This window comes from Rhincodon typus, chromosome 1 (genome assembly GCF_021869965.1).
Source record: "Rhincodon typus isolate 14 chromosome 1, sRhiTyp1.1, whole genome shotgun sequence".
Taxonomy (NCBI): Eukaryota; Metazoa; Chordata; class Chondrichthyes; order Orectolobiformes; family Rhincodontidae; genus Rhincodon; species Rhincodon typus.
This window is the reverse complement of record NC_063332.1, coordinates 144,327,956-144,343,564: the sequence shown is the minus strand read 5'-3', so window position 1 is coordinate 144,343,564 and position 15,609 is coordinate 144,327,956. Positions and strand designations below refer to the sequence as shown.

The following is a 15,609-nucleotide window of genomic DNA, read 5'->3' as shown; positions in this document are numbered from 1 at the left end:
ACTTCAGAGAATAAAGGCCCAATTTTCTTGAGACTCTCAACATAGGACAACATCCTCACTCCAGGGACCAAACATGTAAATCTTCATTTTGGCACCATTTATTGTCCATTCCAAATTACACAAGTTGGAAATTAGATTGCTGTGGGACTGGAGTCATACGTAGGCCACACCGGTTAAGGACGGCAGTTTCCTTCCCTAAAGGACAATGGTGAACCAGATGGGTTTTCTGACAATCGACAGTCATATCATGGTCATCATTAGTCTCTTGATTCCAGACTTGTTTGAATATGCCTTGGCACGATTCGAACCCAGGACATTTCCTGGATCTCTGGATTAATGGTCTAGTAGTAATACCACTAAGCCATCATCTTCCAAAACATGTTACCAAGACAGCGTACAACTGCAGCAGGACATTTCTGTTCTGGTACTCTTAATACCCCTGCAGTAAAGGTCAAAATGCCTTTTGCCTTCCTAATTGTTTGCTGTACTTGTCATAATTTTTTACATTTTTTGTGCAAATACATGCATCCCATCGGAACATCAGTCCTAAAAGAAAATTTACTTTTCTATTCTCATGACAAAAATCTCACTTACCCAGGATATATTTCATCTTATGACTTGTTGTCTATTGGGTTTGTGTGCCTAAATCTCCTCACAGCCTGTGTCCTCTTCACGGCTTACATTACCTAGCTTTGTGTCATCAAAGTTGGTCAAAATAACAGTCGTCTCGAAGTTATTTATATAAGCCATAATTAGCTGAAACTCCAGGAGTCCAGTCATCTCAGCCTATTTACTTGAACATGTCTTGTCTTATGTACTCCTTGCTTCCTGACTATTAAAGAATTCCTTATGCATGGTGATATAATACCCCTAACCCCATATCTTATTTAATTCACCTTTTGTATGGTCCTTTAGCAAAGACGTTTTGGAAATCTAGGTGTAAAACTTCCATTGATTCTCTTTTATCTACTCCACTAGTTACATCCTCAAAAAACTCTCATTTCCCTTTTGTAAAAGCATGTTAACTTAGAAAGGCACTGATTAGTTCAAACAAGTACAGAGTTAAAACTGCCCCAGTAACAGATTCCAGGATTTCCCAACGACTCAGGTCAGGCCAACTAGTGTGTTGTCCTGTGTCTTCTATCCCTCCTTCCTTGAAAAGCACATCCTCGACCTTAGCAGTTCTCTCTTAGATCCCTATGATAAGGTTGCCAGGACCCTGGGAATTTGTTAGGTTTTAGTTTCTTAAAATTCCTCCAACCTTTTTCTCTGCTTATACCAATTAATATTCTTAAGTTTTAAGCCTCTAGGTTATCTTCTATTTTTGACATGCAACTTGTTCTGTCTTCAGTGAGGACAGACACAAAGGCTATTTCAATGATGTTGGGCTTGGAGGCAGGGAGGGTATTTAGTCATGCAGACTCGTGGCATGTAGGGAGCCCTTCATATTCCCGCCTCGACCTCCAAGTTTACGTATAGCCTTTTCACTGTACCATAAATTGAAGTTAAGGGGTCTGACAGATTTTTTTGGAGACGGAGGGGAGTATGAGAGATGAGGGTGGGGGCTTTACACTAATCTGCAGACCTAAATCAGATGTATCTGCAAACAGAGGCGGCATTTAATCTGGATGCTTCAGTAACAGCCAGCCTCCACTTCCTGGCAGCAGGTGTGACTCCAGACTGGACAAAAATTAAGCCAACCAGCCCTGCCAGGAAGGAGGTAGGAATTGCAAGGTCAGAAACATGTCTGACTCTCACCTCCACGATGAAAAGCCGGCCACATAAAGTCACATAATGATGACATGAACGACCAACCCTAAACGATTGAGGAGAGGTTTATTCATATTAATGATGACAATGCAGCATTAGCAGGGTGGCAGCTGGTAACAAGTCGTGTTCGGCAGGGGCTCATGTTAGGACTACAACTATTCACGTTATAGATTAACGATCTAGACAAAGGAAATGAGGGCATTCCTGCTAAGTTTGCAGATAAAACAAAGATAGGTGGAGGGACAGATAGTGTTGAGGAGATGGGGAGGCTGCAGAAGGCTTTGGACAAGCTAAGAGAATGACAAAGAAGAAGTGGTAGATAGAGTACAATATGGGTAAGTGTGAGGTTATGCACTTTGGTAGGAAGAGGAGGCTTGGAGTATTTCTAATCAGAGAAAGACTTCAGAAACCTGAAGCGCAAAGGGACTTGGGGAATCCCAGTGCAGGATTCTCCTCAGGTTAACATGCAGGTTCAGCTGGCAGTTTGGAAGGCAAATACAATGTTAGCAGTCATTTCAAGGGGGCTAGAATACAAGAGCAGAAATGTACTGCTGAGGCTGTATAAGGCTCTGGTCAAACTGCTGTTGGAATATTCCGAGCAGTTTTGGGCTCCATATCGAAGGAAGAATGCGCTGGCCTTAGAGGGGGTCCAGAAGTGGTTTACAAGAATAATCCCAGGATGAAGGGCTTGTCATATGAGAAATAGTTGAGGATTCTGGGTCTGTAAGCAATGGTGTTTAGAAGGATGAGGGGAAATCTGATTGAAATTTACAGAATACCAAGAAGCCTGGTTATAGTGGATGTGGAGAAGACATTTCCACAAATAGGAGAGACTAAGACCTGTCGGCACAGCCCGAATGGACAGACGACATTTTAGAACCAAAATGGAGGAATTTCTACAGCAGAGGGTGGTGATTCTATGGAACTCACTGCCACAGAGGGTTGTGGACATCAAGTCATTGAGTGTATTTAAGACAGAGATAGATAGGCTCTTAATTGGTAAGGGGATCAGAGTTATGGGGAGAAGACAGAGGATGGGGTTGAGAAACATATCAGCCATGATAGAATAAAAGAACGAGCAAATAGCCTAACTCTGTTCCAATGTCTTATGGTCTTTATGATATATAATAAACTTTAATGGGAATGCTCAAAGCAAACTTGAAAATTTTGATGATTTGGCCAAGGAAGAGGGTAAAAATCATAGTTTTTTTTTGCAGAATTGGAACTCATGCTGTATCCCTTTACAGCACTTTTTTTTTTTAAAAAGACCCTGAAGGGTAGGGGAGGAAGAGGAAGGGAAAGAACTACTGTACTGATCAGAGGCAACATCACAGCAATAGATTAATAAAAGGACAATAGTAGAACACAAATGGTAGTTAAGATAGCAACTGAATCCATGTAGATTAGATAGAGAACAAAACGGGATTGCTCATGGCTATCGATGTATACAACAGATCATCTATGGGGGAAGAAAATGATAAATATTTAAGCAAATCTACAAAATGGACATAAGACAAAGGTCAATAGGAACCAGAGATTGTAATTATCCTCAAATAAATCTTCAAGACACAAGGACACAAAGTGTAAAGGGAGTGGAAATTTTACTTTGTTATGGGAGAGAAGAATCACTGCTACAACTACAAATGGAAACATTCAACAACAGATAAAAGAGAAGTAGCTGCAACATAAAATGGTTAAGGATGACAATTGAGAGAGACACAAGTGAAATAAAGACCAAGGTAATACAGTGAATAAAAATCTATGGAGACAATAATGGAACTAGTAAAGACACTGGAAAATAAAAACTAAATATAATTGATAAGGCAGCAGGAAATTTTAAGAAGGATGAGCAGTAGGAATTCAGAAGTACATTGTGCTGAGACAAGAACAAATGAGAAAAAGAGACCATGTGAAGAAAATGATGTGGGGATAAGATTGAAATTAAATAAATTAAAACACACATGGTAATCCACAAAGAAATAGAAGAAGTGAGAAACTTCCTAGAGATGCTTGAAAAATCAAGAGTGAAAGGAAGAGAGAAATATACAAAACCATCATGGAAAAGGTTCTGGAAAATATATTAGCCCCCCTGCTAGTCCTGTTCTCTTCTGCTTCTGCCCTCTCCAAAACATATCAATGTGGAAAAAATGTGAACTTGTTCATTTTGGCCAGAAGGACAGAAAATCAGTACACTATGTAAATGGAGAGAGACTGCAAAACACTGAGATTGAGAGATATTGGAGTGGCCTGGTACATGAATCACAAAACATTAGGATGCAGGTCCAGCAAGTGTTTTAGTAAGGCAAATCAAATGGTGATGTTTATTGCAAGGGGGATGGAATATAAATGGAGAGAGATTTTATTGAAGCTGTCACACCAGTAATACTATGTACAGTTTTGGTCTCCTTACTTGAAGGAGGACATAATTGTACTGCAAAAAAGCTTACAGAAGGTCCATTTGATCCATGCCTGGCATGAGTGTTTTTATAAAAGAAAGGCTGAACAAGTTTTGACTACTTACAAGAATGAGAGGTCATCTTACTGTAACATACAAGATGCTTAGGGTATTTGACAAGGTGGATATTAGGATGACTTTTTTTTATTGCAGAGGACAGAAGGGAAAGAGAATAAGGCTAGTCAATTTTTTAGGTCCAATTGATTTTCCAACACCTTTTCCATCATGTTTACTGTTTTATCTTTCTCCCTTCCTTAAATTCTTGATTTTTCAGGTATTTCTGAAAAGTTTCCCAAGTCTTCGACAGTGAACAAACAAAATACTTGACAAAACACCGTCACCATATTTTTGTTTTCCAATATCAACTTGATGGACTTGCTGCAAGAGCATCAACACTAGCTTTAGTTATTCATTTCCTATTTAACGACAAGTAGTAACTTTTACTATCAGTTTTTATATTACTAGATAGCTTGCTCGGGTGCAATCCAAGGGAGGACCAAAATGGATTCCTGACTCAGTATCACCTGTTTACAGTATCAGACTGGGTCATGATCTACCCCAAACGGGAGCTAAATATTGCCTGGTCAGTCCAGAGAGAGTCTAACAAGTCTTTTAATAGTGGTACAGAGAGAATTCAGAGCTAGTGTGTTCCTCTAAGAGTGAAGGGCAAGGGCAGTGGCAGTGGCAGCAAGTCCAGGGAATGTTGAATATCAAGGGATAAAGATTTTGATAAAGAACAGGAAGAAGGCATATGTCAGATACAGTACATTAAAAACAGGGAAAGCCCTTCAAAAGTATAGAGCATATAGGAGGCTGCTTATAAAGAAAATTAGTAGGGGAAAGAGGGGCTACAAAATATCTTTGGGAGATGGGATCATGGAAAACGCCAAGACTTATTTATAAATACATTAACAGTAAGAGGATTACAAAGGAAAGAGTGGGACTTATTACAGACCAAAGGGGCAACCTGTAAATGGAGCTAGGGGATATGGTAAGGTCTTAAATGCATACTTCTAATCTATATTCAAAGGAGAAAGGCAGTGTGGCTGGGGACTTCAGTTGGGATGGTGAGGTTCTAGAACATGTCAAGTTTAACAAGGAGGTGTTAGATGTTTTAGTGGGCACAAAAATGCATAAATACCCTGATCCTGAGATGTATCCCAGGCTGCTTTAGAAGGCAAGGGAGGACATTGCTGGGACCTTGGGGAATATATTTAATAATTTGCTGGCCAGAAGTGAAGTGCCAGTTGACTGGAGGATAGCTAATGTGGTTCCTTTGTTCAAGGAAGGCAGCAGGGATAGGCCAGGTAATTATAAACCAATTAATCTGATGTCAGTGGTAGGGAAATTATTGGAAAAAAATTCTGAAGGACAGGAGTAATCAATACTTGGAAAGGCAGGGATTGATCGGGGATTGTCAACATGGTTTTGTTACAGGGAGATCCTGTCTGACTAGTTTTTTCAAAAGGTGACTAAATACATTGACCTGAGTAGTGCAGTTGATGTGGTTTGCATGAGCTTCAGTTAAAGCTTTGTCAAGGTCCCACGTGGAAGGCTGGGCCGAAAAGGTAAGAACCCATGGAATCCAAGGCAAGTTAGAACAGTATAGCACAGGAACGGGCCCTTTGGCCCATGATGTTGGTAAAATGGATCCAAAAGTTAGCTTACAAAATACTGTTCAACAAGAAGGGTCATCTCACATTAAGGGAATGGAAATTTTGGACAGTAGTGCCATGAAATTTTATGCAAGTACCTCCTCAGTTGCACAAATCTTGACCGAATACTTCTAGTGCTAATGAACTAAATTGGAAGATGAGGGAGCAGGAATCAGAAGGCTTTTAAGCCTTAGACGGGCAAAAAAAGTACTTAGCTCTGAATAACCCATCATTCAATCAAATCACAGCTAATCGTCAACCTCAACCCATTCTCTGTGTTGTCTACTTATCTCTTAGTGCCAGTAACCTTTAGAAATCTATTGATTAATGGTTAAGCTTCCGCAGTCATCTGGGATACAGAATTTCAAAGATTCACCACCCTTAGTGGCAAAATTCCTCCTCATAAGTCTTAAATGTTCTACGCTTTACTTAGCAATTATTTCTGCTGACTGGTGAGTTTAAAACTCGGGCACACATCACATCTCTACCGTGATGTCTTGTAAGAATTTTGTAGTTTCAACAAGATCACCTCTTATCCATCCAAATTCTAGAGAAAGCAGGCTTAATCTCTTCAATCACTCCTTGTAAAAGAATTGTACCATCCTGGTGACCTCATATTTGCCTTCAGTTTTGCTCATCATACTGTATACTAGCTTTTGGTGACTTATGAACAAGGATACCCAGGTCCCTCCTGACACCAACATTTCCTAATTCCCTCTCCATTTAAGACATATTCTGCTTGGTTTTATTAGCATGTGGATAAATTTGCACTTATTCACATAATTTTATCTGCCCATTCACCTAGTCTGTCCTAGTCCTCTTCTAGCCTCTTTCCATCTTCCTCACAATTTACATTCTCACCTAATTTTGCATCAGTGTTAGAGACCGGGCCAAACCCCCTCAAAATATTCAGAAGATAGTCTAGACCCTAACATTTTCTTTAAAGGTAAATGTAAGGTGTTGTATTCCAGATGCAACTTGACTGATCAAACTACCAGATTTAAAGCAAAACATACTTTATTCATGCACAATAGTTACAATACAACAATAAAAAGGAAGGAATTGGAATAGCTTAACTCTATTGAAAAATTTAACAGAATAATAGATATAGATACAGTAACTATGTACTAATTAACTGTTACAATACAGTAATATCCCATAAACACACCCTTGGAAAAAGGCAAATTCAGAACACAAATTGTCTCACGTATAACTCCAGCAGCCCACGGAGAACTGACAGCTTTTAGCTGTAACCAAGAGGGGAAAAAATAGCTTTAATTTTATCCAGACCCCAAAAGTACCTGCTGAAAGCTTAGCTGGTTCTATGGAACCTGATCACACCCATTCAGGCTGCTTCTATTGTTAAAAAGAAAGACGCAAGATTCCCTAAGTTGTTTACATTCTCACTGACTGCTTGGCACCTGCCCCCAGTCTCTCTTGAAAAGAAACCAGGACAAAAAACAACCCCTCAAAATCCTACAACATCGGCACATCAACACATTTGGAAATATTCCTACTCTCTGCTTTGTCTGTTAACCAACTCTCAATCCCATTCACTCAAATTTTGTTTATTAACCTATGTGGAACCTCATTATCAGCCTCCTAAAAATTCAAATAGACCATACTCACTGGCTCTCCTTTATTTACACTAAAAGTAACAGCAAACACACACCAAACGTCTGTCACGTACAATTTCCCTTTCATCAATCCGTGTTGACTCTGCCCAATTTCACCATTATTTTCGGAGTGTCCAGTTTATTACATCCTTCATAACATATTTTAACGTGTCTTCTACTAACAGTCCTGTGGTTTGCCATTCCCCCTCTTTTTCTGAACAGTGGGAATATACTTTCTACTTTTCAGATTACAGAAACCTGTCTAGAACCCATATTTGAAAGATAAAATCACCAATGAATGCAGCATTTCTATAGCCACCACCTTCACTCAGATGTAGCTAATCTGGTCCAGAGAATTCATCAAACTACGAATCAAGTTAACTTTTTAAGTACAATCTCTTTACTAATACTAATTTATTTCAGTTCCACGAGTCTCTTGGTTGCTAGTATTTCTGAGAAGTTTTCTGTAACTTCTTCGGTGAAGATAAAAACAAAGTAATTGTCCAGTTTGTCATTTCTTTCTTCCCCACTATAAATTGTCCAGTTTCCACCTGTCATGGGTGCATGTTTGTCTTACCTAGTCGCTTATTTTTTTACATATCTAAAGCAGCTTTTACACACTGCCTTTTGATTGCATTCGTATTCTCTTTTCAAGTTCTTGATCAGTCTTTACTGGATTTTAACTTGCTCAAAAACATCAGGTAACTACTTTTTCTGCATTCTAAGCCACTATTTTTGATTTAATGCGGTGTTTAACTTCTGTTATCCATTGTTGATTCACCTTTCCTCACTGAGTGTTTCAGCCATACAGGAATGCACATCTGTTGTTGATCTCACAATACTTTTTTTTAAAAACATGTAATACACCTTTTATTGTCTGTCTACTTTCAAAACCTTTTAAAATAAACTTTCCCAATTCATCATAGCTTACTTGACCCTCATACCTTCATAATTTCTTTCGTTCCAATTCAAGATCAAAGTTTCTGAATGAATTAACAGGAAACTTTATCCCATTATGGTCACAGTTTCCCAAAGCCTCCTTTACAGTAAAGTTAATAATTAGTCTTTTCTCGTTTCATATTATAACACTAAATCTAAAATAGTCAATCCCTAGTCGATTCTTCAATTCCAAAAATTCATACTCCACAATTAGGTTTACCCAGTGCACCTGTAAATCGATGTCACCTATTATTTCTGTACCTGCAAAATACACCTCTAATTGCTTGATTTATAATCAGCTCAACATCACCATTACTGCTTGATGGCCTATAAACAACTCCCATTAACGTTTATTGCCCTTTTCTGCTCCTTAGCTCTACCAAAATGATGCAACATCTTGATCCCTTCATCAAAGATCCTCTCTCACTAATGTACTGATCTTGTTCCTCACTAAGAGCACTACCTTACTTCTTTTTCCATATGCATTTATTTCCTAAATGTTAAATATCCTTGAATTTTCTGTGGCCAAATCACTGCATAGGCAAGGAAATCAGACCCTTTGTCTTAAATTGAGAGGGAAAAAATGAACTACATTTATATAACCGTCGTGACCCAAAGATATTCTAAAATAATTTTCAGCCAATCAAGTGCTACTTTTTAAACTGTAGTCAATTATAATATAGAAAATACAGTAGCCATTTGCATACAGCAAGATCTGACAAATAGTAATAATCTAATAACAAGAACATCCATTTTGTAATGTCAGTTTTGGGAAAAATATTGAATTGGGTATCCAGGGAGAATTCTTTGCACATTCAAAAAACATACCATTGGCTCTTTTAACTCAAGTTGAACAGGGTGATCAGCCACTGTTCAAGGACTCATTCAAAAGACAATACCTCCAACAGTGTAGCACTTTCTCAGCCCTGTGTACAAGCACTCTTTCAGGAGTGCGACTCAAGGTTGTGGAAGCTGTAATAAAAATACAAGTCTCTTCTTGATGTTGTCAATGACACACCAGATTGATTGTTTTATAATCTTTTGCAACCATTAGACACTAAAAGACAGCAATTTTTATTTTTATGTTTTGTAATACTTCCAACAATAAAATGGTCTACATTCAATTTTCTGAATTTAGGAAGTCAGATACTATACCTCAATAACGAGCGTCTTGCAGTAACTACTGCATGGGAATCATGCACGATTCGGCCTTCAGAATACAAAGGATCATTGCAGTTCATCTCTCCTGTTCCAATTGCAACAACTTCATAAGGCTGTCCATCTAAATATTAAGAAGTTACTGTTACTCTCAGCAAAATATTACAAGAATGTATAGCACGCAAAAAATGCAATTGGGCCGAACAGATATATGGCAATGTTGATGCTTCATACAGGTCATCCCATATACCTCATCATCAAACCCCGCTAATATAATGTATTCATTTCTCCTTAATATCTTCATCTTGCTTCCTGTTAAATGCATCTATGCTATTTACCTCATCTACTCATTCTGACAGCAAGGTCCATAGTCTAACCATTCTCCAGGCAGATGTTTCTTCCAAATTGCCTACTACTATTTTTAGTAACGATGTTGTATTTACAACTCCTGGTTTTGGTTTCATCCACAAGTGGAAATATCTCTATTTTCTCAAGCAAAACTTTAATAATCTTAAGATCACCACAGATCACCCCTCACCCTTTAAACTTCTAGAGGTAAGTATCCTAATCTGCTCAATCCTTCTTGACAGCTACAATCTCAGTTCTAGCATCATACTTGAAAGCAGGTTTTATACCTTCTTCAGTGTCTTTATGTCCTTTTAATCATATAAAGGCCAGAATGCTTCATTGTAGTCTAAGTATGTGCAAACTAAGGTTCTATAAGGTAACATATCTTCTCTGCTTTTCAATTATCAATCTCCGGAAATGAACTCCAATTATCTATATGGCTTTGTAAACAGAAATCCATACTTTTAGTGATTTATGAATCTTTTGACAATCTTTGACCTGGAAGCAGTACAGCAAGGAAAACTTGCAATTTCTTTATAAGATTTGTAAATCTAATTGGTTTCCAGAATGTTTCCAAGTGAATCTAAGAGGTTGTATTAACTGTAAAGAGCTCAGTTGTAAAAGCTTTTCATTGTGGAGTGAGTTTATTGACTTGCTCGGTCCTACAGTTCTCATCCTACAACCTCCAGTCTTCCAGCTGTCCAATATTTATATATACATAAAGGCAATCAATTCCCACCAGCTGTATACTCTTAACCTTAATTGTAATAAACCTCAACAATATGACTTATAAGACATTAACACATGACCTAGTGATCCTGATCTGGAAGCAGTATCAACAGGAAGGAAATTAAGAAAATACCACATGCCTGACAGATACAAAGTGTAAACAAACATATGGAAAGAGGATCTTGTTAAACTCCTGAATATAAGTAGTAAACCTCTTTGAGGCAGAGGTCAGTGTTGTCAGAAAAGACGACAGGAGCTCTAGGAATATGCGTGATTTGAATGAAGAGGTCTAAAAGATGAGTAACTGTGTGAATAGTTCAAAATCACTAAAAAGAGTCAGATGTTTTTCCAGAAGTAGCCAAGCTGTGAACCAGTGTTATTTGTTGACAATTTGAAAAGCTACACCATCAGGACTATCTTCTTCCTGTGATACTCAGATGCATGTCCTTGTTGGATAAGATTCATGACTTACCCTGCATGAGTAAACAAAAAAAGCATGTGGTGAAACCGTTAACCACATAATGCCATATGTACTGAAGGTCAATGCTTGCTGTTAAACGTATGCACCCAAGGAACAGTCAATCTCACTTAAAAGTTAACCCAAGTTTTGGCTAAAAAAAAATCTAATTTTGTGGTACTTACCATCTACTCACTGTTGAAGTTTAAACTGCCCTGCTGCAAACCCATTCATTGACAGATTCTTGACACAACACATAACTGAAGACCTGCTGCCTACATTAAGAACTGCTTCATTACCACAATCGCAAGATTTAAATTTCTCATCTCTCATTTGCATTTCTGATTGCCACATGCACCTATCTCTCTTTCTAATCATCCTGTATCCCCAAGCATGATCTGCAAACTCTCCCCTCCGCTGACTCAAGTTATTTAGGTACTTCTCCACTACCTTAATTCACCACAAGCGATCAAGGCCTTCAACTGTTTGGTTTTCAGTATCCCACCCCCTGCCAAAAACCCACCCCAACCAACTTCTCCTAACTCCTAAAAGCTCTGACCATGTTTATTTACTCTTGTTAGCAGGGTGTTTTTTTGTTCAGTACTTTTGTTTCTGTATTATTTGTCTTATGCCTTAGGCCACTCTTTTTGCATTAAAAGCAGTGAATAAATGCAATTTGTTACTGTAATCTCCTTGACAGTTATTTAATCCAATACCGTGGCTTGTAACTCTTCAGCTAAAAACTAATTTACAACATTTGAATAGCACCTACATTCATAGTTCAACATCAAAACTACCAATCATAATACATTTACTTCTAAAAGGCTTCAGCTTCTCCCTGCACTTGTCTGCCATTGACTCTACATTCAGAAGAGCTCCGAGAACAATAATCACCATTCTATTCATGTATCAAAATGCCCAACCCACAAATCTCTATTTAGTAACTGATTATAACATCCCTTTTCTTTAAGATGCCTCTTAACCTGGTTTCATTAAACTATCACATTGGGAGTGTTGCACAGGAGAAACAATGCCTAAAAATTCTGTTTGTTACTTTTACTGTACTCTTCTATTCTTTCTGGTCATCTTACTAACTGTAATCCACTGTTAAAATACATATAAGCGTGTGCTGAGGCTACTTAAGCAACACATACTTTAAGCGATACATACTTTAAGCAAGATGCAACTCAAAGCTTAAAGTTTGTAATTGTTTAGAATTGGGATGACACAATAGGATTATTATTTGCTTAATACTATTACCTTAAGAAATTAATCTCATCACATTTTGGCCTAGAAATTATATCAAGCAGCACAAAACAGCCTCCCAAGTCTTAACGATGGCAGACAGCAAGAACATGCCCATTAAAAGCTGAAAACTAGCTTATCTGCCATAAAACGTAAGCAACCCTGATGGCACAAGTGCCCAAAAGGTTATGCTGAAGGTTGAAACCATAAATTTAACTTAATAGTCCTGTACCTCTTCCAGGATCCATTTTCCAGGTTGGCATATCAAATGTATATCTCATCACATGCATAACGCAACAAGTGATGATAACCAGCTGAAGGACCACTTATTAACATTATTTAAAGGCATCACGCATCTGTGTTCCTCTAATTCTGGCCTCCAGAGCATCCTAAATTTTAACTGTTTCCCACTGATACAGTGTCTTCATTTGTCGAAGATTAGGAATTCTTGCCTAAACGTTTCTGCCTTGCTCGTGTCCTTTAGGTTTGAGCTTTGAAACTTGCTGAGAGAGTCAAAGCCAGCATGTGCGCATTTCTGGGAACTTGGAGGCAATGGGAATTGAACTGGTCTTTCTTTTTTAAAGAACAAAAAGTTCAGTACCCTTGTTACAAGGTTAATAATGTAGCTGACTTAGATGACATTAATTATCAATCATCTGAAACCTGAATAGGGCCTCAATAGGTGTTAAAAGAAAGAGAACCAGACTGAGAATGTGCTCATCAGGGATTTTGGAGCATAGTGGAAATTTGGTGCATAGGAGAACAGTTTTTCTTTTGCTTCTTGTGGTTTAGTTTGTAAATTCTTTTTTACAGTTGATAGTCTGTGAGGATTATATTGTATAGTAACAAGGACCAGGGAATGACGGCCCTAGACTAACTGATAAGTTTGATCTTAAAACTTCTTCCAAAAGTTTCAATTTAAAGGGGTAAATCATTGTAGGAGAGCTCAAAGCCATGGTGAGCTCTTTCTGTTCTCTGTGGAAAGCTGGGAAGATTTCCAGTACCCATAGCCAGCGTGTGTGCTGGAGGTGTCTGCAGCTACAGCTCCTGACAACCCAGATTTTGGAGCTGGAGTACTGTGGAGCATCAGCATGGTGCAGAGTATCACGAATAGCACGGATAAAGAGGTGATTATACTGCAGGTTAAGACTCCACAAGCAACGGAACAGGTGACCACCAGGCATAACAAGAGCAACAGACCAGTAGTGCAGGATTCTCCTGCAAACCAGATACACCATTGAGGGGAATGGTCTTCCAGGGAAAGCAGCAGCAGCCAAGTTTGTTGCTTCACTTTAGATCTGCTGCACAGGAGAAGAGGAGAAAGTTTGGGAATGTAATAGTTATGGGGTATTCAACTGAAAAAAAGAATACACAGGTGTTTCTGCGGCCGTAAATGAGACTCCAGGAAGTTGTGTTGTCTCCCTGGCCCGAGGTTCAAGGATGTCTTACAGCAGCTACAGGACATTATGGTCATGGTGCACATTGGTACAAATGACATCAGGTTTAAAATAAAGGAGGCGGTCCTAAAAGCAGAATATAGGGAGTTAGCAAGTAAGTTGAGAAATAAGGCTTCAAAAAAGGTAATGATCACAGGATTACTATCAGCACCATGTCCTTGTCAGAGTAGAAATAGCAAGATATAACAGATGACTATGTGGCTGAACAGACAGTACAAGCGGGGAGGATTTCCGATTTCTGGGCATGGAGGGATGGGGGTGGAACTGGTTCAGGCTGAATAGGGCAGGGCATACATCCTAAGGCAAGTGTGTTTGCTACAATGTTTGGATGGGTTTTAAACTAAAATGGCAGGAGGATGGGAACCTATGCACAAAGTCATAGGAAGACAAGGAGGAATGAGAAAAGTGACAGACAGAGAAATTAAGGAATAAGATCAAATGGGGCCTAGTGAAAAATAATGGGAACAGGACAAGAAACATTAAAAAGACAAGCCTTAAGGCTTTTTGTCTTACTGTGTTGAGCATTTGCAATAAAGTGGACAAATCAGTTGCACAATAGATGAAAACAGGCAAGATATAGTTGGGATCATAGAGACATGGCTGCAGGGTGACCAGGGATTGGAAATGAACATCAAGAGTATTCAGCATTGAGATGGAGACACAAAAAGGAAAAGGCGGTAGAGTTGTATTGCTAGTTAACCAAGAAATTAATGCAACAGTCAGGAAGGAAATTAGCTTTGATAACGTGGAATCTGTATAGGTAGAAGTGAGAAACACAAGAGGCAAAAAACATCTGTACAGATTATATATACACCCCAAAACTAAGAACAATCTAGTTGGGAGGCCCTTTGGGGATGAATGACCATAATATGATGGAATTCTTCATTAAAGATGGAGAGTGACATAGTTGGTTCTGAGACAAGGGTCCTCAATCCAAACAGAGGAAACTATTATGGCCTGAGGCACAAGTTGGCTATGTTAGATTTGGGAAACATTACTTAAAGGAACAATGGTGAAAATGGCAAACATTCAGAGTGCGCATGGGTAAACTACAACAACTGCACATTCTTATCTGGTGAAACAAAATTGGAGAAGTGGCCAACTATGGTTTACAAAAGAAATGAGAAATAGTATTAGATCTTAGGAAAAGAAAAATATAAAGTGGGCAGAAAAACAACAGACCTGAGGAGTTGGAACAATTTAGAATTCAGCAAAGAAGAGCAGATGGATTGATTAAGAAAGGGAAAATACGGTATGAGAATAAGCTTCAGGGATCATACAAACAGACAGAAGTTTCTGTAAGTACGTAAAGAGAAAAAAGGTTTGGTGAAGACAAATGTAGGTCCCTTAACAGTCAAAAACAGAGCTTGGCTACGTGTTAGCAGCCTGTTGGCCTATCACACAGACAAGCCATCAGGTAGTTTTTCAATTACAGTACTTCTACGCCACTTGAGCGAAAACAATACAGAAATAAAGTAAAACTCTATCAAATCCAATATTAAAACAATACGACAGCTGTCTGTGCTTTAACAGCAGCTGAAAAAGCTTGTATGGAGGGTCTCGATGATAGGTTCTGCCTCATGGCGTTTTTGGACCTGACCATTCGGTTCACATTTGATACATGGCCTCAATTTTATTGTGTAAAGCCTTGACACAGATGGAACTGAACACCTGTGTTCCGTGACTTGGTCCACAATCTCAAAAGCAAGATCCCAAGGACAAGCTGCAGCCCAATGGTATCAATGTGGATTTCACAAGTTTCAAAATCTCCCCTCCCCCC

The 15,609-nt window shown here is 38.7% G+C and overlaps 1 protein-coding gene across 7 annotated transcripts in view; it reads right to left on the bottom strand.

Moving 5' to 3' along the window:
• The window catches only part of adad1 (adenosine deaminase domain containing 1 (testis-specific)), a 95,408-nt gene that overhangs the window by 48,453 nt on the left and 31,346 nt on the right, over positions 1-15,609 (bottom strand). For all 7 annotated transcript variants that reach the window (XM_048594981.1, XM_048594989.1, XM_048595009.1 and 4 more), the window contains one exon: positions 9,591-9,717. In XM_048594981.1, coding sequence (XP_048450938.1) covers positions 9,591-9,717 — 127 coding nt within the window. The remainder of the gene's footprint in view (positions 1-9,590; positions 9,718-15,609) is intronic.